The sequence below is a fragment of the Myotis myotis genome, unplaced genomic scaffold, assembly GCF_014108235.1.
Source record: "Myotis myotis isolate mMyoMyo1 unplaced genomic scaffold, mMyoMyo1.p scaffold_m19_p_16, whole genome shotgun sequence".
Lineage (NCBI taxonomy): Eukaryota > Metazoa > Chordata > Mammalia > Chiroptera > Vespertilionidae > Myotis > Myotis myotis.
The window spans coordinates 1,397,848-1,421,829 of NW_023416320.1; the positions used below are offsets into that span (position 1 = coordinate 1,397,848).

General features: G+C 58.3%; 1 protein-coding gene across 1 annotated transcript in view; it reads left to right on the forward strand.

Annotated features, from left to right (window-relative positions):
- Positions 1-23,982, forward strand: part of COL22A1 (collagen type XXII alpha 1 chain) — a 109,969-nt gene that overhangs the window by 77,189 nt on the left and 8,798 nt on the right. Inside the window, exons 43-57 of the mRNA XM_036337554.1 lie at positions 2,485-2,532; positions 4,294-4,407; positions 4,979-5,032; positions 9,465-9,518; positions 10,528-10,581; positions 10,844-10,897; positions 12,006-12,059; positions 13,681-13,734; positions 15,695-15,748; positions 17,930-17,974; positions 18,602-18,655; positions 18,913-18,966; positions 21,193-21,246; positions 22,124-22,195; positions 22,577-22,612. Coding sequence (XP_036193447.1) covers positions 2,485-2,532; positions 4,294-4,407; positions 4,979-5,032; positions 9,465-9,518; positions 10,528-10,581; positions 10,844-10,897; positions 12,006-12,059; positions 13,681-13,734; positions 15,695-15,748; positions 17,930-17,974; positions 18,602-18,655; positions 18,913-18,966; positions 21,193-21,246; positions 22,124-22,195; positions 22,577-22,612 — 855 coding nt within the window. The remainder of the gene's footprint in view (positions 1-2,484; positions 2,533-4,293; positions 4,408-4,978; positions 5,033-9,464; positions 9,519-10,527; positions 10,582-10,843; positions 10,898-12,005; positions 12,060-13,680; positions 13,735-15,694; positions 15,749-17,929; positions 17,975-18,601; positions 18,656-18,912; positions 18,967-21,192; positions 21,247-22,123; positions 22,196-22,576; positions 22,613-23,982) is intronic.

Sequence of the window (23,982 nt, forward strand, 5' to 3'; positions counted from 1 at the left end):
GAGCTCCTGGAGTCCTTCCCCTGGGCACGGGGCAGAGAGCCCTGCCGCCAGGACCCATGCAGGTGGGGTGGCAGTGAGTGCTCGGGCGGCAGGACGTGTGCCCAGTGCAGGGTGCCCGCCATGCCTTCTTGGGGGTGACGGAGGCTGGAGCGCAGGCGAGGCTGAGCTGTTCCTCAGTGTCCAGCCCTCCGCAGGCCCGGGCCCCCACCTGAGTCACACGGTGAGCGTGGCCCCTCCATGTGGCCCGTGAGCAGGTGAACAAGGACACAGCCGGTGGGTTTGCCAGTCTCTCAGGAGCTGGCAGGGCCCAGCCTCTCTTTGGCATATGCAGGGTTTGGAGGAGCCAGGCCTGCGGAGTTTGTCTCCCCTGTACTGTCGCCACCCCTGGGGGGCATGGTGGGACCTGGGCGCCTCCCCAGTGCTGCACCCACAGTCCCTGTGCTGGGGCACCCACTTTGGGCTGGGTTCTCTCAAAGCAGAGCCACTTGGGCAGGTGACGGGTGAGGAAGCGCACTCAGGTGGGCTCCCCTGGCGTCCGGCGCCGGCCTGGTGCCCAGGCAGGTGTGGGTGGGCACAGGGCCGTGGAGCTGCCCCACCTGAGCGGAGGGGCCGTTCCACTCCACCTGGTCAGCACTGGCCTGGGGCTCCTGCCACTTCAGCCCGTGGTCCCGGCAGCAGGCGGCTAGGCACAGCGGAGGTGAGGAGGGTCGGGTAGGGCACAGGCTCAGTGCCGCCCCGGGTGCTCCCTGTCCCACCACGTGACCGGCCCTCCGAGGTGGGCGGGGCAAGCTTACCCTCCTGCTTGGCCTTTGGAAGGTCACCGCCCCCCAACCCGGCACCTTTGCATCTTGAGAGCTGCCTTGCGAGGTTTGCAGAAACGGGTCAGAGTAAAGTCACTAATTAAATGACCCCAGGGCCACTCTACCTGGACGGCACAGTCACCCTCCTCTCCCTTTGTAACTGGTGTGAGCGTGCATCTCACGCCGCTCTCTCTAATCAAACAAAGGACCGCACGCCAGCCTGCCAGGGGCACAGCGCGGCGGCACCGATGGGTCCCGGCCCCAGCCATGTGAGCCCTGTATCTTATTAGCTCCCCAGGGTGACTGGGAGGCTTCCGCATAGCCCCCCGTCCCCCTTTTAAGTTGAAGTCTCAGGAAGTGAATATGGCCAAGGCCGGCCTCCTCCACAGGGTCCCTGCGGGTCACAGGGCAGGTCTCGGCTTTGTCGTCAGCAGCCTCAACCTCGGGGAGCTGTCCCTGCAGGGCGGGGCATTTCTTTAGCACCCCAAACCCTAGTCGGTCCAACCCCACTGTCGCTTGGGTGTTCCATTGCCACAGCCCAGAGGGTTGACCGAGCACTTGAACGTGCCCCCAGACGTTGCCAAGGTTATGCTTCCTGTGCAGACGCTTATGGTGCCAGCCTTGCCGGCCTGTGAGCCCGGGGAAGCGGCAGGAACCCCCCGGGGGCCAGACACAGGAGCTGCCAGGGGGATTGTCTCAGCTTCAGCCTCCCAGGGTGCTGGGCTGGGCCTGCGATCATAAACCCAGACTCAAGCACGATGGGAAGATGGGCCACCACAGTCAGTGTGGCCGCAGGGCCCTCCTTCCCCAGGGGATGGGCCACCGTCCTCTCAGAGGGGCGCTCGCCCCCATTCTCCTTGTTGCAAACTTACCGGTTGGCCAAGTGGCACGCCTCTCTCCAGTTCTCCCCGGAGGCCCTTCTCCCTCTGGCATCTGCATTTTCATTTTCCTTCTTTTACCCCCTTTTTGTGGTGCTGGAACCCGGGATTGAGCCCTGTGTTTCCTGCTCCTAAAGGGAGCCCAGCCTCCCCCCATCTTGGGCTCAGGGTCGGCCACGATCATAACAGCACCTCCTCCCACACGGGGTTTGCAGGTGAACTCAGGGCCCGGCCACCCCCACCTTCCTCAGGGGCTTTGTTCCTGCTCCCGGCTTCTGAATCCCCGTTCGGGGTCAGAGACTTCCAACTTGTAACAGATGAGGCTTCACTGCTGCCTCGCCTGGGAGAGCGGAGGAAATGGCTTTACGTCCACGCCAGGGTGTGGAGGACCGATAGCAGCTTCTGCTCCTCTGGGAAATGCATGCAGCCCTCCCCTTCGCCCTCCCTGTACCCACACGGCCTACAGGAGTTCATGGGAGTGGGGAGGAGGGGCCACCAGGAGCAGAGCGGAAGCAGCAGGAGGGGACTGGGGACCAGAACGGACGATGCCTGTCAGATGGGGCGAGGACTGGCTGCCCACAGTCCCTGCCTCAGGAGAGTCCTTGTGGCTCCCAGGCTGGTGTGCGTCAGTGCACGGCCAGGTGTGTGAGGGGTTACATTGTAAGGCCATGTGCGTGCGTGTGTGCACGTGTGTGCCTCTGTGTGTATGCATGTGTGTGTGTGCGCATGTGTGCGTCTCTGTGTGTGCGTGTGTGTGCATGCGTGTACATGCACCTGCCTGTATTCATTCACTTCTACCTCGGCAGGGCCCCTCCTCGCCACTCGCTCCCGAGGACGTCCGGCTCCTGGTTAAGGTAAAAGCGTAAAGTCACCTGCACGCGTTTTGCAAACGCGGATGGGGGACCGGGCTCGGTAATGTGACCGTGTGGGTGTTTGGTCCGAACAACTGGGTTCGAGCGTTAATAGCAGCAGCGTTTGTAATGAGCTCACTGTGCCTGGTGATGTGCTAACCCCACCGTCCGACAGGCAGCCACAGGCCACGGGTCCGTTTAAATTCAGGTTAATGGACATGAAATACAAGGAAGAACTCAGGCCCTGGGTGGCAGGAGCCACATTCCAGGTTCCTAACAGCCACAGTGGCTGCTGGCTGTCCTATTGGCCGATGCGGACGCGGTGTTCCCGTCATCCCAGGAGTTCCCCCGGGCAGGGCTCAGGAATGCCTGATGTGCATCTGGTTCCATTCTCAGTGACCCCGGAGGCTGACCTTTAACCCCACTGACCCCAGAGGCTGCCCTTTAACCCCACCAGGACTGCCTCCTGTTCTGGAAGGAGTCAGACAGGTTGGGCGTGGGTTCCGCTGGTGCTGGGCCACAGCTCCGCCCAGGTCTGCAGGGTGGACGCCATAGCTCAGTGATGGCGAACCTATGACACGCGTGTCAGAGGTGACACGCGAACTCATTTTTTTGGTTGATTTTTCTTTGTTAAATGGCATTTAAATATATAAAATAAATATCAAAATATAAGTCTTTGTTTTACTATGGTTGCAAAGATCAAAAAATTTCTCTATGTGACACGGCACCAGAGCTAAGTTAGGGTTTTTCAAAATGCTGACACGCCGAGCTCAGAAGGTTTGCCATCTCTGTACTAGCGTGATCTCATTCGGATGTTGGACACGCGCCTGGATGGGAAGTCCGTCTGAGAGCGCCTGTGGGTGGGCTTTATGGCGGGTGCAGCCGAACTTGAAGAGCTCGGGAAGCCACAGACGGCGTAGAGACGGGTTCCCTGGGCCGAGAGGAGCTCAGGTTCCCGCCACGGCAGCACTTGCTGCCCCTGAGACGCGGAGCGGAGCTCAGGCCCAGGGCGCCTTGATGGAACTCCGACCTGGAGCAAGGAGTCCCGCCGGGCGTGCCAGGTCGGGCTGTGGCCACCGCAGAAGCCCTGAGGGTGTGGCCGCTTCCTGCTCCTTCCCTTGGAAACCCCTCCCGCCATCCGCCATCCCGGTGGAGGCTCAGCTTCCTGCCCTGCGTCTCTCCGGCCCAGGGCACAGCGGCTGTCCCCCAGGCCCAGCATCCGCACTGACGCTGGCTGTTCTCTGAGCGGTGGGTGCCGCCGCCGCCGGCTGGTGCGCTTTTTTTTTTTTTTAAATCCTCACCTGAGGATATTTTTCCATCGATATTTAGAGAGAGTGAGGGAGAGGGGGAGAGACAAAGAGACAGAGAAGCAATGATGTGACAGAAACACATTGGTTGCCTCCCGCACACACCCCGATGGGGCTGGGGATCGAGCCTGCGACCGGGGTGCGTGCCCTTGACCGGAATCGAATCCGGAACCCTTCAGTCTGAGGGCCGACGCTCTATCCACTGAGCCACACTGGCCAGGGCTGTTTGTGCACTTTGGACATCAGTGCCCTGGGCTCTGCTCCCAGCAGCCTGCTGGCCAGAGTGGGGAGGAGCAGGGCAGAGGTTCCGACAGATCCGTGCTGACCTTTGGTTCAGATGGAGACAGAGCAGCCTGTGGAGGGTGACTCGCCCGCTGCCTTCCAGACGTGCAGCCTGTCGGAGAGGCGGGGCCGGGCTCCTTTGCTCTTCAAGTAACTGTTACGTGTTCTCTCTCAGGACGTGTGCAAGGACTGCCCCCCGGGCCCCCCGGGCCTGCCTGGCCTGCCGGGCTTTAAGGGGGACAAAGGGCTCCCGGGAAAGCCAGGGCGAGACGGCACAGACGGGAAAGAGGTGAGGAGGGAGGGGACGGTGCTTCCACTGCAGCGTCCTGTGTCCTCGTGGAGGTCCCAGGCTGCCTCCCCGGTTCCCATGGGCCAGCCCAGTCCAGGGCGTGACCCCGGGAGGCGGGGTCGTTGGGTCGTAGGAGGGCCTGGCTGCCACACTGCTGACCACATTAGTGTGAGTCCACCTGTGAGTCCACAGCCACGCCCTCTGCTCCGGCCGCTGGGGCGGGGAAACCCCAGGGGAGGCCCTCGAATAGGAGTCGCAGGGTGATGGGTCGCTGCTGACTGGGTGTGGGCTCCCACACTCATTCTTTCCTTTTAAGAAATGGAATATTTAAAAAAAAATTTTTTTATTGATTTCAGAGAAGGAGGGAGAGAGAGAAACATCAGTGATGAGAGAGAATCACTGATCAGCTGCCTCCTGCACACCCCCTATTGGGGATCGAGGCCCCAAGCTGGGCATGTGCCCTGACCATGGGGAGTTGAGTGTGACTTCCTGGTTCATAAGTCGGCTCTACCACTGAGCCACCAGGGCCAGGCAGGACACTCATTCCTGTTCCCTTTGTTCCCTGCTGCAGGGAGAGGCTGGGCCCAGAGGCCTTCCAGGACCCCCGGGAGCTGCTGGCGCGCAGGTCAGTGAGCCTCCACCCCCCGGCCCTCACTGCTTAGTCTGAGGGAGGAGGAGCGATGTCTGTGTGAAGGAAGGATGGTTTACCAGCAGAAACCCCATGTTCAAGGTCTCACCCCGGCACTGACGCTCCCGGTGACCTTGGGCCTGGCAGGGTCACTCCCCTTCGTCCAGTCTCAGGTTGTTCGCGTACAGACACGCGAGGGGTTGACAGTATGTGATGAGCTGCGGGACTGGGATGTGTGGTCTCACTGGTTCAGGCACGGCCTTTGGAGCTGTGTGGCTTTAGGCAGAATCCTTGACCTCTCTGGGCCTCACCTTCCCTCTCGCTAATGATAATAAGAACAGCCTCCGCGGTGTGTTAGCGTGGGAGGACGTAGGCCCGGGGAGAACATGGCTCAGGAACATCACAGCTAGGCAAGTGCTTGGAGAAGGCGGATGAGTATGAATGAGTGAGGCTCGCCCTGCGGCTCACAGAGCAGTGGGTGCTCTGGCTGCCAGGAGTGTCTGCCTGTGGCCTTTGCCCTCCCGCTTGGGACAGCATTTAGCTCTGAGAAGAGACTGCACGAGCACTGGCACGGGGGCAGGGAGGGGGGTCACCTCCCACCCTTATCCCCGGCCCCCAACCCTGGGGCCCTCCTGGGCCTTCCCTGACCCCCCTGTGGCCCCTGCAGCTGCAGGCTGTGGCCACCACCCCTTCCAACCTTTTATAAAAGTGCCGCCGCGGCAGTGGTCCGGGGGCCTGCCTGGGACACAGTGTGGCTCGTCTGCCGGGAGAGGCAACATCAGATGCCAGGAGGCGAAGGCGCTGGGCAGACCTTCCGGGCGAAACCCCTCTGACCTGGGACAGTTCTCACCTCCCGCCCTGCTTCCTCTCTTCCACTGGTCGCTGCCTCCGTCCTGGAGCATTCCCACCAGGCGGCCCTTTATTTTATTTATTTATTTATAATATATTTTATTGATTTCAGAGGGAGAGGGAGAGACAGAAACATCAATGATGAGAGAGAATGATGGAGCGGCTGCCTCCTGCTCGCCTCCCACTGGGTGTTGAGCCCACAGCCTGGGGCTGTGCCCTGGCTGGGAATCGACCCCTGACCTCCTGGTTCGTAGGCCGATGCTCAACCACTGAGCCCCACTGGTCGGGCCCAAGCGTCCCTTTCAACAGTTCCCTCCACGTCAGGAGCTGGCAGGTGGGTCAGAGATGGGCCATCCCTCCAGGCCTGAGGCTGTGTGGGGAGAAGAGAGACGGATGAGTTGGTGACTCACAGGGTAGGCAGGCGGCTGGTGGGCAGTGAGAGCGGTGGGCACAGCCCCGGCCTTGGAGGCCAGCTGCTCCGGGCCCGGCTCCGCCTCCTCTGCGCTGACTGACACTTGCTGACCGGGGAAAGGGTCTGGGCAGTTCACTGACCTCTCTGAGCCTCAGGCCCGCCCCTGGCCAGGCTCACGGGGAGGATGAGGCAGGCGGCGTTCCCAGAGCGCCAGCGATGTGCAGGCTCGGAGGAAGCGAGGGACACGTGGGAGGAGCTCTGAGCGTCCGCAGTCGTCGCTGCTGGGTGACAGCAACTCTTGCACGTGGCTTCAGCTTTCCTGTCTGCTCTCTGGCGGTAGCCCCACCTCGTGGAGTTACCTCATTGGCTAGATTAGAAAACACATGCATTAAATACATATATATACTAGTATTTATGTACATTTTACATCAGCTCAGGATATTAACAATGACGTGCATGAAATGGGGTCTCACCGGGGGAGCCCAGCAGAGTGCCCAGCAAAGAGGGGGCGGGGCTCGGCGAATGTCAGCCTCTCTCCTGGGAGGAAGTGAGTCAGGTTGGGGTGCTTTGCTGGCTCTGAGCCCCACCTGCGTGCAGAGGAGACGAGGCTGGCCGTGGAGATCCGGGAGCCGCGACATTGTCATTGTTAGGAGACGGGGATGGAGACCACGCCAAGCCCAGTCCGAGGGCTGGCCTCCTAAAGGAGCCATTTCTTTGAAAGCAGTTGTCTTACCTGTCAGAGGCCCGTGCGCCGTGGGCCTATTCACTGAGATAACAACGGGGCCTGCTGACGGGGTGCTGGCTTTGTGGGCCTGAAAGCGGTAGAAGTAACCGCACGCCGAGATGTTGGAACAAGTGCCCCCCCCCCCCAACCTGTTTCCTGCTCGACACACGGCACGGGCTCCTGTCGCATTTGCTCCCCCACACCCCACGGCCCCAGAAGTGGGGGTGCTGAGCTCAGTAGTCAGCATGGCCAGGAACTGCGGACACGGCGCATCCGGAGAGAGGGCTGGAGATGAAGTCTCAGCGGGAGAACTCTGGGTTCTGGATGGGAAGGGCCCTCTAGCCCAGTGGTTCCCGACGTGGCGCACGCCCCACAGGGGGGCAATTCGAGAATGAGTTATTAACAGGGAATTTTTTGCATTTCTTATGGTTCTAGGGGCCTCATATGCAGCATATAAACATATGTTATGATATATTTATGCATCTCAGGTCTCTCTTATATGTTCTGAAACTTTATTTGCTATTTCTTCATATCACTTCATATTCTTATTTTTTAACAGTTTCTTAGTGCTTTCTTCCTCAGTACTTCAGCTGTCCTTTCGTTCTTTCATTTTTCTCTTTCGTGGACGCCATGTTTGTTGGAAGCTTGTTTAGACCAAGTTCCTGGCCTTTTCAGCTTCCTCCACGTGACTAGGAGTCACTTTGTGAATAATAAGAATTCTATGTCACGGGTGGGGGGTGGGTATCAGGATATCAGAGACGCTTAGGTGGGGCACGGCCAGGAAAAGGCTGGGGACCATGGGGCTAGGTGAGCCTCCCCGTCCTTCGTTTACTGATGAACAAACGGGGAGCCAGGCCCGGCTCAAGGATGCGGAGATGCGAGACCACAGGCCTGGAACCGGAGCCAACGTCGATGCACTGCCAAAGATGAACTCTCGCTGCGTAAGGCCTGCTCTCAGGCACCGAGACGTCTCCTGTAACCACAGCTCCCCGAAGCACATCTGTTCTCCGGTGACCGCGGGGCCGGCGGAGGGGCCGCTCGGAGCCCAGGCCGTGAGCGCTGCCTCAGGGCTGGGCTGGGAGAGGGCGTGGGGCAGGTCGGGCGTCGCAGTGTTTTCCTGACCAGGGATGCTGACAACGATGGTGGCGACAGTAGGGACGAGAAGGCGATGGTTAGTGTTCACCGGGAGCCAACATGCACGGCCTCTGGCCTGAGCGTGCCGCGGCCTGGAGGTCCCTGAGCCGCACAGCGTGGTGACGGGGACGCTGCGATTCTCCTTTAGGACAGGGCACAGGGAGTGGAAGGACTTGCCCAGGGACTCACATGAGCACGTGGCCAAGGCGTGATTCACACCCAACATGATGCGGAATAACTATGGTCACCAGTGTGTACTGAGCTCGTCCAGCGCCAGAGCTCCGTGCTAAGCATCTCCCGCGTCTGCCCTGGTTTTATGTCCCTACCCTGTCATGGGTAGGCCGTCATTATTGTCTATTTTAGGGTCTAGGTGACCGGCTCAGGGTCCCGCAGGGAGTTGGGGAGGGGCCAGGAGCGTAGGCACCGGACGGTTTCCGCTCCACCCAGCCCCTGCCCAGTGCCGCCTGCCCGTCACCTGCTCAGCTGCCCACTGCTCACCCCATACCTGCCCAGCAATGCCCAGACACCGCTGGTCCTGCTCCCCTCCCTGCCCCCTGCCCTCCGTAACAACCCACAGTCCTCCCACCTGACCCTGCTCTCTGCATCCTGAACCTTCCAGGCCCCCCACCCCTACTCCCCTACACACACATACTGTAGCCAGGGGAGCCCTTCTGAAACCTGGGGCGGCCACACCTCCTCCTCTTGGTTGCCAAAGCCCCTAACTCAGTCCGTATCGGCCATGAGGCTCTCAGGAAGGGGGCTCTGCTGTCTCCCCTGCCATTTCCCTGCCCCCCCAGCACCCACAGCCCCGTCAGCCATCCCATCTCCCTGCCACCCCAGCACCCACAGCCCCGTCAGCCATCCCATCTCCCTGCCCCCCCAGCACCCACAGCCCCGTCAGCCATCCCATCTCCCTGCCCCCCCAGCACCCTCAGCCCCGTCAGCCATCCCATCTCCCTGTCCCCCCCAGCACCCACAGCCCCGTCAGCCATCCCATCTCCCTGTCCCCCCCAGCACCCACAGCCCCGTCAGCCATCCCATCTCCCTGCCACCCCAGCACCCACAGCCCCGTCAGCCATCCCATCTCCCTGCCCCCCCAGCACCCACAGCCCGTCAGCCATCCCATTGACGGTCCTCCAGCCAGACTTCATTTCTGTCGCTGACACCCGCTGGGTCTGCAGCAGGAACTTGCTCTGCGCCTGGTGAGGGCGGGGGATGAGCGATGAACCGGTGGATGAACCATGCGGACTCCCTTTCCCAGTGTGGCTCTAGCGAGATGCGCACTGACTTGTGTTCTCTGTTCCCCGAAGGGAAGTACAGGAGAGCGCGGAGCGGATGGCGAGGCCGGGCCGAAGGGCGACCAGGTAAGCGAGGCCGCCTCTCCCGGCACCTCCCAAGCTTCCTGAGCGCAGTGGGGCTTCTCAACATCACAGGTCCTGCTTCCCACCTGGATCCCTCTGGCTCCTGGTCACGCTCCCCACCCCCAGTTCTCTGAGGAGTCGGCTTTTCATTTGTTTTTTTTGTTAATCCTCTCCTGAGAACGTTTTTTCCCATTGATTTTTAAAAAATATATATTTTTATTGATTTCAGAGAGGAAGGGAGAGGGAGAGAGAGATGGAAACATCAATGATGAGAGAGAATCATTGATCAGCTGCCTCCTGCACACCCCACACTGGGGATCGAGCCCAAAACCTGGGCATGTGCCCCGGCCTGGAATGGAACTGTGACCTCCTGGCTCCTAGGTCAATGCTCAATCCCTGAACCCCGCTGGCCGGGCCCATTGAGTTTTAGACGAGATTGGGCGCATTCAGGGTGGTATGGCTGTAGACCCATTGAGTTTTCGATGAGCCGTCGAAGGCGTTGCAATCCATGGTGAACGTTGCAGCTGGTGTTTCAGGTGGCAGGAGCTGGGGGTGCAGGGCAGGAAGTCATTTATTTATGGTGGTTTGCTTGGCTTTATAACATGGTTGTGTGAAATGTTTTTAATTTGTTTTTTATTGTTGGTGGTATTACAGATACCTCCCATCCCCCCCCCTAGCCCCCCCCCCCCCACACACACACTTTACACTTTAGTTCTTACTGTAATTCACGTGGACTCCTCTCCGCATGGAGACATGGATCTTTTTCCTAAAAGAACGGTATGGTTGTCGTAGTGGGGCACACGATCCCTGTAACCCGCTGCAGCTTGTATTGTGTCTGTGCGTTTGCTGGTTTTCAGCTGTTGCTCTGGGGCACTGCACTCGCACACACAGACGAGAGGATGTCAGGACGGACCCTTGCGCGTCACGCAGCCACGTGTTCTCAGCTGTCGTGGCCGCTCTCGTTCCCATGTCTCCTCACTCACTTCCACGCCTTTTTCTCTCTCTTCCCCAGGGCCGCCCCGGAGTTCCAGGCCTCATGGGGCCCCCAGGGAACCCTGGGCCACCGGTACGTACCATTTTCGGTCCCCTCCTCTGTCAACCCTGTCCCCCGAACACACCCCACTCACTGCAGATGCTGCCTCCCCACCGTCTTTGTGTCCCAGAGATGAGCCCAGCTCGTGGGGAAGGCAGAGGCTGCCGGGAAATGCTTAAGTTCAGGCCGCGGGGCAGGGCCCAGGGCGTGAGATCCGCACGTTGCTTCGTGCTCAGAGCCGGGCTCCTGACGGCGGCCAGGCGCACACACTCACCTCGCGCTTGGTTGTCCCCAGGGAGCCGCTGGAGTCGCGGGAGCTGCCGGACCGCCAGGCATCCAGGGGCCACCGGTACGTTCCTCCATCTGGGGCTGGGGCTGGCTTTCCCAGAAGCCCAAGTGCTCCCCCACCTACCCTGGTCCCCCCTGCCCCCCGAGGCTGTCTCTCCTAGTCCACCGCCGGGGGACTTTCCCCCGAGCCCCAGTCACCTGGCCTCTACGGTAAAGGCTCAGGAGAGATGACTGGGACCTGAGACCAGAATCGGTGCAGCCAGCACAGGCCCACGTGGAGCCCATCTCCCGGTCCCTCTCTGTGTGGCTTCTGTGTGAGCGGGCGCAGGCAGAGGAGGGCTTGGCGCGGACCCGAGCCTGTGGCCATGCGCCAGGGAGTGCGCCCTGGGAGGTCGCCGCTGTCAGCCAGTGTTCAAGAGGCAGAGTGTCGCTAAGGAAGGGGAAGTCAGGGCCAAGGCCTGGAAACCACAAATGGCGAGCTGGCCTCTGACCCAGGCCTTCATCTCAGACCCCGAGGTGTGCTCACCGCCGGAGCTTCCAGAGCCTCTCGGATTCAGCGGGCAGGGGCCCAGTGGCAGGCATCAGGCCGTGGCCACTGCACACACTCTCACTCGAAGGACTACATGGCGAACGAGTGTCCCTGATCTCACTGACCGCCCTGAGCATTAGGAAGGTCCTGAATCCTGACCCCCCTTCATAACTAAGGAAAGGGGGTTCCGAGAGGCGAAGCGACGGTTCAGGGTCGCACAACGGGGATAGGTGAGCGCCAGGCACACACCCCGTCTCAGGAATCGCGGAGTCATGTTCCCAGCCTGGCTAAGCCGCAGGTCCGGGCCCGGCGTCTCGGGACTCTGGTGCAGGAGTCCTGCGGGAGTCACCCAGGACGGCTTTCTCCTCCTCAGATGTCTTTTCCTCACCTGGCCCCCAATCTCTCCCTCCTGAGGCCCTGCAGCAGGGCCGGGATGAGTCCCAGTCTGCACACCAGGCTGCCTAGTCATGTGCTGCCCAGGACCCCTGCCCGGGAAGCGATGCCAGAAGCAGGAGGCAGGAGCAGAAGCACCGCCGTTTCTCACCTGCGACCCCCCAGCCCTCGGAAGCAGTTCTGTGTGACATCATCTGCTTGCCAGCCTGAGAGATTTGATGGTGTTTTTCCGTCTTGGATCTTTTAGGGGAAAGAAGGTCCCCCCGGCCCTGGAGGCCCATCGGGGTTACCCGGAATCCCAGTAAGTGACATTTAAAAAATCCAGTCTCTTTCCTACACAAGCAAACAAAACTGTATTTCACCTTCGTTAAAGCAAGACACGGTCCCCAGGGGAGTTGTGTGTGTTATAGAACACTAGTGGCCCGGTGCACGGATTCGTGCACATCGAAAGGAAATTAATTAGAAGAGATGTTTTAATATCGCTATTCGCCCTTTCTTTATAATAGAAGTGTCAGAGATGAAAGAAAATTAGCAAAATGTATATGAAAATAATATGTAAATTGTTAATAAACAATAACAACATGATATAACAACAATGAAGTCATGATATGAAAACAACAAAAACATGATATAAAAACAACATTGATAAAAACAATGACTGATAAGCTGATTAAACTCATTCTAACCTCTCCCTTTATACCGCATTAAGAGTAAAAACAATTAAATTTTCGGTGGGGTCTATCTTAGTATCATTCTTTTATGTACATATTTGTTGTTTGCTTATTTAAATAGTATATTTTGTCTCTCCACACATATATGTGTATGCATACATATGTGTATGTGTATATGAATGGTGTCTATATATACCCATACAGTTAAGGCAGTAGAATCATACACATGTATGCATACAGAATTGAGATAATTAATTCTTGTGATAATATAAACATTTTCTGTTTTCCACGCTGGTATTGCATGTTCGTAAATTTTACCTACACTCCATCTAATAAATGTCCCCTACGGTTTACGTTCATGTCTCTGCTGCCTCATGAGTCTTACAGTTAGTTTTTAAATCTGCAGGAGACTAGCTCGCACGCACAGCCCCTTTCTGATTCTGTATGATGGTCCCTAAAGTGGGGTACTTGTCAGAGGTTAGTCTTGTCTGAGGCTCTAGAATCGAGCTGCATGATTCTTTCCACAAATGCTGGGCTTTTTAACTCAGCAGCCTTCCCCCCGGATGGAGCTCTCCGCTCTGTTAGCAACACGGCCGGTCGGGAGAGGCCAGGGCTGCCTTCTCCGCTGGGAACAAATCCTTGTGTGTGGCTGCAGTCTGGCCGGTGCCTGCTTCTGGGCCTCCACGGGCCACAGCCCCCCACTTACCCTCCACGGTGCCTTCTTTCCTTCCAGCCATACTGGCTTCCTTCTGGGCCTAGGACACTCCACATCCTCGCCTCTCCGGCCACAGGGCCTTTGCACGTGCATTCCTGTCTGCACAGAAAGCCCTCTCCTCACTCCTAGTGAACAGCAGACGCCTTTGACCTTTGCAGCCCCTCGTGAGCTCCAGGAGCCGTGCTGAGTGCTGTCCATCATTCGGTGTCGTCCTCGTCTTCGTCAGCACTGGTGTCTCCCCTCCTCGCCGCCGTGCTCAGTCAGAGCCCAGACACGAGGCCCATCATCCCATGTTTGACCTCGGGAATGTGTCCTGGAGGGCCTCTAGATCGACAGCAATAACAAACGTTTGCAATCTCTTGATTTTTTATTATTTGCCAGACACTGCGGACCAGACATCCGAGCCTGAATCTCAGTGCTGGGGAAAAACCAGGAAACCAGCCCAGTTCTGGCGGGTGAAACGCCTTTTTAGCTGCTGCGTGTGTCCCCGCCCCGTGCACCTCGGGGCAGATGACCCATGTGGGTTTCTCTTGCAGGGAGCAGAAGGCAAAGAGGGCAGGGACGGAAAGCCTGGCGCCCCCGGAGAGCCGGTAAGGGACTGACTTCTCACCATCCCACAGGCCCAGGCAGCGCTTTCTCGGTAACAGCCGCTGCGTGCCCAGGAGCGGCTCCGGCCCGGGCACAGTGAAGGCTACTTTCTGTGCATTACTTCTGCCATTTCTATACTCTAGGGACATGGATGGGGAGGTAGACAGTAGATAGATGGGTAGATGATGGGTGAATACACAGGTAGATGGGTAGATGATGGATGGATACACAGGTAGATGGGTAGATGATGGATGGATACACGGGTAGATGGATAGATGATGGGTGGATACACGGGTAGATGGATAGATGATGGATGGATACATAGGTAGATGGGTAGATGATGGATGGATACACGGGTAGATGGATAGATGATGGATGGATACACGGGCAGATGGATAGATGATGGATGGATACACAGGTAGATGGATAGATGATGGATGGATACACAGGTAGATGGGTAGATGATGGATGGATACACGGGTAGATGGGTAGATGATGGATGGATACACAGGTAGATGGATAGATGATGGGTGGATACACGGGTAGATGGGTAGATGATGGGTGGATACACGGGTAGATGGGTAGATGATGGGTGGATACACGGGTAGATGGGTAGATGATGGGTGGATACACGGGTAGATGGGTAGATGATGGGTGGATACACGGGTAGATGGGTAGATGATGGGTGGATACACGGGTAGATGGATAGATGATGGGTGGATACATAGGTAGATGGGTAGATGATGGATGGATACACGGGTAGATGGATAGATGATGGGTGGATACACGGGTAGATGGGTAGATGATGGGTGGATACACGGGTAGATGGGTAGATGATGGGTGGATACACGGGTAGATGGGTAGATGATGGATGGATACACGGGTAGATGGGTAGATGATGGGTGGATACACGGGTAGATGGGTAGATGATGGGTGGATACACAGGTAGATGGATAGATGATGGATGGATACACGGGCAGATGGATAGATGATGGATGGATACACGGGTAGATGGATAGATGATGGGTGGATACACGGGTAGATGGATAGATGATGGATGGATACACGGGCAGATGGATAGATGATGGATGGATACACGGGTAGATGGATAGATGATGGGTGGATACACGGGTAGATGGATAGATGATGGATGGATACACGGGCAGATGGATAGATGATGGATGGATACACGGGTAGATGGATAGATGATGGATGGATACACAGGTAGATGGGTAGATGATGGATGGATATACAGGTAGATGGGTAGATGATGGGTGGATACAGAGGTAGATGGATGATAGGCAGCCTTTTGAGTTGCCTGCTGCATAATTTTTATTAGGAGTCATTTGAGCCATAATTACAATAATACAGAATGCCATATAGAGACTCTGGAGCCAAAATGCTTGGGGCAGAACCCCAGCTGTGTGACCTTGAGCAGATCTCACCCTCTCTGTGCCTCAGTGTTTGGCCTGAAGGGGAACAGCAGTGCCTCCCTCATTGGGTTCCAGTGCAGAGGCATTGATAGGCTCCCATGAAGTGCTCCATTCTACCCACATGTTGAAAACCCTCAACAGTTGCTGGTTGTGAGCATTTTTCTGCTGGTAACAGGCCAGTGATAGGATGGCCAGCCCACCTGACTAGGGCCCAGGAGCCAGGCCCCTGTTCCCCTGATCACAGAGACCTATGAGAGGGTGGTCCTGGAGGTGGCCGGTGGGGAGGTACAGAGCCCTTTATGACGGGGCCTGCGTCGTTTCTCAAGCAGCCGGGCACCTCTGAGAAGGCAAGGGACGCAGCGGGCTGGGTGCGGGGTGGCGGTGTGAATGGGTGACAGTGGACCGCAGGGCCGGGGCGGGGCTGGCAGGCAGGGACGGGCGTGTGGAATGTAGTGCTCAGAAGCCCAGGCAGCAAGAATGAGGGGATCCCTTATGCTGCCCTCAAACCCTTCTCTTCCTCTCTCCTCAGGGCAAAGCAGGAGAGCCGGGCCTGCCAGGACCAGAGGGTGCCCGCGGGCCCCCCGTAAGTGTCATGCATGTGTGAGCATGTGTGTGTGTGTGCACACATGTGTGTACGTGTGCTTGTGTGTGATTGTGTGTGGGTGCGAGTTTGTGAGTGTTTTGAGTGTGTGTGTGCGCGTATGTGAGTGTGGGGGACGGGGGGTGAGTGTGTGCGCATGTATGTGTGTGCACGTGAGTGCATGTGTGTGACTGTATGACTGTGTGAGTGTGTGTGTGTGACTGTGTGTGTGACTGTATGACTGTGAGTGTGTGACTGCATGGCTGTGTGTGTGTGTGAGTGTGTGACTATGACTGTGTGTGTCAGTGTGTGAGAGTGTGTGTGTGAGTGTGTGTGAGTGTGTGTGTGTGTATGTCCATGAGTGTGTGAATGTATAATTGTATGACTGTATGACTGTGTGTGTGTGACTGTGACTGTGTGTGTCAGTGTGTGAGAGTGTGTGTGTGAGTGTGTGTGTGTGAGTGTGTGTGAGTGTGTGTGTGTATGTCCATGAGTGTGTGAATGTATAATTGTATGACTGTATGACTGTGTGTGTGTGACTGTGACTGTGTGTGTCAGTGTGTGAGAGTGTGTGTGTGAGTGTGTGTGTGTGAGTGTGTGTGTGTGTATGTCCATGAGTGTGTGAATGTATAATTGTATGACTGTATGACTGTGTGTGTGTGTGTGTGTGACTGTGACTGTGTGTGTGAGTGTGTGACTATGACTGTGTGAGTGTGGGTGAGTGTGTGTGTGTATGTGCATGAGTGTGTGAATGTATAATTGTATGACTGTATGACTGTGAGTGTATGACTGTGTGTGTGTGTGTGTGTGTGTGACTATGACTGTGTGTGTGAGTGTGTGTGTGAGTGTGAGTGTGCGCTGTCCCTGGTAGAATAAGCATCAGCCACACGGCTCTGATGCGGCGGGTAAGGTCTCCGACGGCCAGGCCGCGGGGTGCAGGGTCCCTCCCCTTCAGGCCCCGGGCTCTCCTGCAGACTCGGTGCTCCCTGCGCGGCTGTGCAGTGCGTTTTCCAAATGCAGCCACGTGACCACGTCGTGGTTCTAAGGCTCCTTTGTTCTTGTCCTGTTTGTTATCATTTTTGTGGCCTTTCTCTGGATGATAGAACCTGAATGGAGTCTTCAGTTTAGCTTTGAACACTTTCCACAGCTAGAGGTGTTTTCGCAAGTTTAAAAGTAACCCATTCTCATTGCAAAGCAGTAACAATGATGATGGAAATAATTAAAAAAATAATGTAATGTCATAGAGAAGAAAATAGTTACTTGTAATTCTACAACGCAGACAGGTTATGCTCTGTGAATGGTCCAGTGTATTTTTTATGGTCTTTTTTATGTGCATGAATTCTGACCTTTATGGGCCCAAATCTCTACCTGGGTGTCAGGCTATCATAGATAACATGTTTCTTATAAAAATGAACTCATTTTATATGTTTTGGGGTTGTTGCGGATTTTTTGTGTGGGTTTGTTTGCTTTTGCTAAATACTCCTTCATAATTTTAAAATTGTTTTCACAAATCCTTAAATTTGTTTTTGGGAAAAAGTACTATTTTTCATGAAAATTCTAAAATCCAATTATCTGGCAAGAAGGAGGAGATCAAAATGCCAGTTCTCTTTCCTTAATGTGTTTTTCTGTAAAAAAATCAATAACTCCCCTGGCCCACATTCAATACAAAGGAAATAAAACACGAAATCCATGTCCTTTTTGCTGAATCCCGCTGCTGCCCACCCGATCACACCAGGAAGAGAACCTCAGGGTGGAGAAGGCACCTGCGTGGGGCCCAAGACCCAGGTGGCGCCTGCTGACTGGGCGGGAGGGCTTCCTGGCGTCACCATGGAGACCCATGTGCTGGGGCCTGTGTTGGGGCAGGACCAGCCCAGTGGTGGGAGGCCAGGAGAAGGAGGAGGAGAAGGAGGAAGCCTGAGGCCAGGCAACACCCGAGCTGCCACCCCACCACCTGGGGCATGTGTGGGGCCAGCCCTGCCGCGCTGCGACTGAGCCGGGAGGAAGGGCCCTCACGCAGTCCGCGGGCATCGGGGACATGGCCAGCGCCCAGCACAGAGCAGGGCCCGCACCTCTTAGCGGATGGAGAGTGAGGGGAGTCAGGACCCGCCCGGCCATCTAACCAGCCTGCCCTCCCGTCTCGCCAGCCTGCCCTCCGGTGGGATAACTCCGGTCTCTCTCACCCAGGGCTTCAAGGGACACACGGGCGACGCTGGCGCCCCCGGCCCCCGGGTAAGTGATGTCTTGCCGCGAAGGTCGTCCCAGGTGGGCCTGGCTGGCGCTTCCAGACACTGGGCTCCTGGGCCCTGCAGGCCAGTGTGACACCTTGTCACCCAAGAAGCCTAAAGCGTCATCCCTCGCCTGGTCTAGTTTTTCTAGAAATTTCTCGGCGGTGGGGGGCAGACGCTGACTTACAAACAATTGGACCAGGTCAGCTGGAATCCAGGTGGCACTGGGCTGGGCTGCACACACTGTCCTCGGAGGCCCAGGGCCCAGAGCTCACTGTGGGGAGCATCGGTTTATCCTCAGGATCAATGAGCAGAAGCCCCTGCCGGGCCCTGGGAATGGGGAGAAGCTGGGGTGTGGGGGGGGGTCAGCGGGTGAGGAGGCAGAATCCCAGGCTGTGTGCCCGGCCCTTCGCTGCTGTTTCCTGCAGCTCAGAGGGCCGCACGGCCCAGGACTCACACTGGCCTGTGGGCACCGCGGCCCCGGCGCAGGCCGGACCCAGGGGTGCCTGCTGCGGGCCCCCCTCCTCCCCTCGCGGACGCTCAGCCGTCTGAGACCCTGCAGAGGCCGCCGCCGAAGGTTCTGCATCTCCCTCCCTCCCAGCAGCTGCTTCCTTTCTGCTTTTCCTTCCAGGGAGAGCCCGGGGCCATGGGGCCCCCCGGCCGGGACGGGTCACCAGGAAAAGATGTAAGTGGGTGTCCTGGGGGCCTGGCTGGGCCTGGGGGAGCAGGCGTGTAGGGGAGGTGCAAAGGGCTTCACCGAAGGACAGGGACCCCCAGAAACTACCAGAGAGGAGCTCACGGGGCACCTGCGGCAGTAACCGGCAGTTATGGTGAACGTTAGCACAGTTTGCTGGTCTTGGGGGGCGAGGTGACCTCGGTCCACATCTGCGTCCCATCATACTCCTGCATGACTCGGTGATAACGCCCCTCTCTCCGTTCCAGGGGGATGCCGGACCCGGGGGGCCACAGGGGCCCCAAGGACCGAGGGGCCCACCGGTGAGTTTCGCCTTGAGACCCATGTGCGCCATGTGTCTGCGGGGCCTGTTACCATGGTGATGCCTGGTGGTTTACCCCGCAGCCCCACGTGCTGTTAAAAGCCTCAACATGTCTGAGCTGTTAGGACGTGGTGACCACCCTGAGCTCCCCAGCATCCCGCCCACACCCCACCTCTTTTCTGGAGCCACCTACCCACAGTCAGAAATTTAAAAGGTGCCACCTGGTCGGGCAGGGCCCGGACCTCTGGCACGCATTCCCAGTGGGGGTGCTGTCACCCCAAGGGACACACATGGTTCTTGTGGTGCCGAAACCCTTCATATATTAACCAGTGTGCACACGGAGCAGGCACACACGTGTGTAGCTGTGATGTTACCATGTCCCAGGGGTGGTGAGGGAACAGAACACGGGTCAGGCAGGGAGGAGGGGCTGTGATAACAGGTGGAGGCCAGGCTCCGGAGCCCCCAGGCCCCCCGGGGCATCCTGGCCCCTTTTGCCCTGGCATCGAGCTTCCACCCGAGGATCCAGGCTTTTCTCTCGACCTCGGCCTCGGCCGGGAGCATCTGCTGCTCTGACTCAGAGGCGGCTCCTCCAGCCCCAGCGGGTTCTCACCACCTTGAACCAGATGCTGCCTGTGTCCGATATCGGCAGAGCCTGGTGCCAGGGCTGCCCGGGCATCTACGTAACTCACTCACGGAGTCCTCCCCAAACCCTGGGAGGCAGGTGCCATTCCTGTCTCCATTCACAGATGAGAACGGGGGGCACAGAGAGGTCAGGTAACTTGCCTGAGACCACACAGCGACTCAGGGGCAGAGCCAGGGTCTGGACTCAAGGCTGCTGCTTAATTCAGCACCTTCCTGGGCCACAGTTTGCGAGATTTCCTCCCCAGAACCACCACTGGCAGGAGGGTCCTGGTGGGAGGTTGAAGCTCAGAGCCGTGGGGAGGGGCTGGACACTGAGGGGACCCCGAGGACGAGCGGGGCCTGAGCAGGGTCTCAGCCCAGGAGGGAGCCGCGCCTCAGCCCTGTCGGCCCCGAGGGAGCAGGTGGCAGGTGCCGCCGAGAGCCACCCTCCTGTGCACACCCGCTGTGCGGGTGCCCTGAGCAAATGTCTTGGCGCCTCCCTCCCGCAAACTCGAGGGCTGGAGGGAGGAGGGGCAGAGAGATGCGAAGCGCGTATTTTTAGAGCCACACAGATGGGTGGTGGGTGGGCGGAGGGAGGAGTGCCCGGCAGCCCTCCCTGGAGGGGGTGAGCGGGAGGTGGTCCCTCACACAGGCTGGCTGTGACCACGCAGGCCCCATGCCTCAGTTTACCCACCTGTGCCACAGAGATAAGGACAGCTATGGGACAACTTTTTAAAAATATGTATTTTTATTGATTTCAGGGAGGAAGGGAGAGAGAGAGAGAGAAAACCATCAATGATGAGAGAAAATTATTGGTCGGCTGCCTCCTGCACGGCCCACACTGGGGATCGAGCCCACAGCCGGGCGTGTGCCCTGATAGGTTCATGGGTCGGTGCTCAACCACTGGGCCATGCTGGCCAGACACGTGCACTTTTAGGCCCAGGAGGCCCTACTTGCGATCCTACTGACAGCCAGGTCCTGATGAGGTTGGGTACATGTGGTGGGCTCAGGTCACCTGGGTCCAAGCTCACTTCCCTTTTGGGCAGGTGACCTGGCATTTCTGTGCTGGTTGGAGTGTGCGCCTGTGGTGAGCGGTGGGTGGGGCACTGGAGCCTGGCACGTAGGGAGTGGCCCTGCACGAGCCACGCCTCCGAGCCTCAGTATCCGCATCTGTTAAATGGGAATAAGGGCGCTCTTGGGGGAGGGAGGCGGTGCAGAGAGGTCAGCTGGCAGACGTGCCTCCTGAGCCGCTGGGAACAGTGTGGCTGGGATGTGAGCAGTTTTGTGTGGGACCGTTTGTCCTTGAGACGCTGTGAGTGAAGGACGTGTGGATGCACGGGTGGACAAGGTCATGGTGAGTGACTGCGTGGCCGGGGGCACTGGCTGCTGGGTAGGCTTTTTCACGTGCCCGGACGCATTTAATTCTACAGTATTATGAACTTGATATTCCGAGCTCCTGTTGGAAGCTCCTGTGACTCAGGAGCGATTGACAGGGGCTGCGCTGCTGGAGCAGCTCCTGGTGAGAAGGCAGGTCCCCGCCCCCGGACTCCCTGCCCCATCACTGGCTCTGTGCCCTGCAGCGGTCTCCCTCTGCTTCTCCCTGCAGGGCAAGAGTGGATCGCCCGGGACTCCAGGGGACCCCGGCCCCGCGGGAAACCCAGTGAGTATCGCCCTGGACCGCGTGACGGAGGCGGGCAGGCTCCGGAAGGGCGGGTGGCTCACGTCGCACGTTGTCTGCTCTCCGTCCCTCGCAGCATCGATGGGAAAGCATGGGGTTCGCGGGCAGAAGCAGGCGGCGGAGGCAAGAGGGTGCAGGCAGGCCTCCTTTACAGTCTCAAATACATGGGGGAGGGGAGGGGAGAGGGGACATAGAGAGGATAAATGGTGATGGAAAAAATAAAGAAATTAAATAGATGCAATTATGCAGTTGGCTCCCTGTGGACAACCACAGGCATTCAAGGAGCAAACCTATTAAAGACTTTTCTGTAAATGGGTCATAAAATGGCCCAGCGCTGCTGGCTGTGCTCAGAAGATGAAGAGCCGGGGTCAGGCAGCAGGGCCAGTGCGCAGCAGGGATGGGCGTCCTGCTGGTGAGGAGTGGGTCTGGGAGGTGACAAGGACCGGAGGGTACGGAGTAGGAAGAGGGTGGGACGAGTCACCAGCAAAGTCCTGGTCCCTGGAGAGAGGATCTGGGGTCGGGGTCAGGTCTGCCGGGGGCGGACATGGTGGGGAAGATGGGTCTTTGATGGAGTCTAGGCTCAGAAATGTCAGCTTGTCCATGCATCTCCTCCCAGCCCCGTCTCCTGTGTATTTTGTTGTGGTTAATCCTCACGCAGGATACATTCTCCATTGATTTTTTAAGAGAGATTGGAAGGGAGGGGGAAAGACAGAGGGAGAAACATCGATGTGAGAGAGACACGTCGGTTGGTTGCTGCCTGCACGCTCCCTGACAGGGGCCAGCGATCTAGCCTGCGACGGAGGTACGGGCCTCAGCTGGCACTTGACCTTGAAGAGCTAATCCGGCTCTCCCTCCGCAGGGCCAGAAGGGCAGCAAAGGAGAAAACGGCAGCCCCGGGCTCCCTGGCTTCCTGGGTCCCCGCGGGCCTCCGGTAAGCAGAGCACCCTGAGAGGGCCAAATGCCTGCCTCTCGGGGTACAGTCCACGTGTCCTTCACCCCCGTGTCCTCAGGTCCGCCTGAGGGTTACAGCGACCTGGTGTGCGGTCCAGGGTGCCTCATGCACTGGGTCACACCTGTGGGGGGGCCTCACCTCCCTGCGCCCTAATCGTGAGGCCCGGTGCGGCCTCCTCCTCCCGCCTGAAGGTCTCCCCGTCTCCCGCGCAGGCCGGCCCACAGCCCTGCCCGAGGCCCCTGCCCGGCTGGTCCGGCGAGGTCTTGGCTGGAACGGGATTGGGTGGATTGTGTTTTGAGGACAGTCCGTGACCTGTGATGTGCAGCCGCTGAGCTAACCATGTCGTGTTCTGTCTCACAGGGGGAGCCCGGCGAGAAGGGAGCCCCAGGCAAGGAGGCAAGTATCGCCCCTCCCGCCCTCCCTGGGTGACCCTTTCCTATGCAGATGCGGGCCAGCTCCACGGGGGTGACACAGGGAGTCCCCCGGGCCCTGGGCCTGGCCGAGCTCCACACTTGCTCACTGAACGGGGGTCCAGAGTTTAAATTGGCAAGAGCCCCACCAAGTCCATAGCCGGTCCCGGGTACCATCTTTTTAAAAAAATAATATGTTTTTATTGATTTCAGAGGGGAAGGGAGAGGGAGAGAGAAATAGAAACATCAATGATGAGAGAGAATCACTGATGGGCCGCCCCCTGCACGCCCCACACTGGGATGGAGCCCGCCACCCAAACATGTGCCCTGACCGGGAATGGAACCATGACCTTCTGGTTCCTAGGTCGATGCCCAACCACTGAGCCACACGGCCGGGCAGGGACCCCGCCTTTGGAATGAGGAAGACTGCTCCCCTCTGCGCCTTCGGGTCACTTTCTAAACCGGAGGAGCCGGGTCGGAGGGCTCTGTACCCAGGCAGCGGGTGCCCCTCCCCGGCCATGCTCCAGTTCAGCGGGCGGATCGCTCATTCACCCATCGATCCCTGTTGCCTGCCGCTCACTGGTGACGGGAGAGAAGACCTTGCAAGCTCCCCGGCCCGTGGCAGCCATCACAGCAGCCCTCCCTGGCTCCCTGCGCCTCTTGGCCGAAGTCTAGGCTCTGAGCAGGCAGCCCAGGTCTCCCCAACCTGACCACCCCCCTTTCCAGCGGGAGCCCTGTCCCCTGCTGCCCGGCCACACTGTGCCCCCCATTCCCACCTCCAGATAGAGGCATGGGGTCCTGTAAAATTGATTTTGGTTGCTATGACATTGACAGAGACTTGGTGGCCGAGACAACAGACGTGTATTTCTCAAAGCTCTGGGGACCAGGGAGGTCCAAGGTCAAGGTTCTGGCCAACTGGTTTCCTTCCTCCCTCGTTGCGCTAGCCGGCCACTGAGTCCCCAGGCCCACTCCCCCGCACCCTATTATGGGGGCCCTCCCTCATGACCTCATCCAAACCTAATCACCCCAAAGACACCCCCCACCTCCTGGGTCCATATGAATTGGGACACGAACATGCGTCCATAGCGGACAGGAAGTGTGCCAGTGGTGGAGGGGAGGTGGCTGGCCGCGGCCACTGGACAGCAGGGCCGCACGCTCCTGCATCGGAGTCATAGACGTCACCACTGCGTGGGAAGGGCGTGGAGGGGGAGGGGGACTACGATCCTGAAGAGGACAGTCCATCCCCGGAAAGGGGAGGAGGACGGGGAAGGGCGCCGAGCGTGAGCGGGTGCCACGGGCCAGGGTGGGCCTTGGCGGGAGGAGGCCAGGGGAGGAGGGGACCAGGCCTGCAGGGTC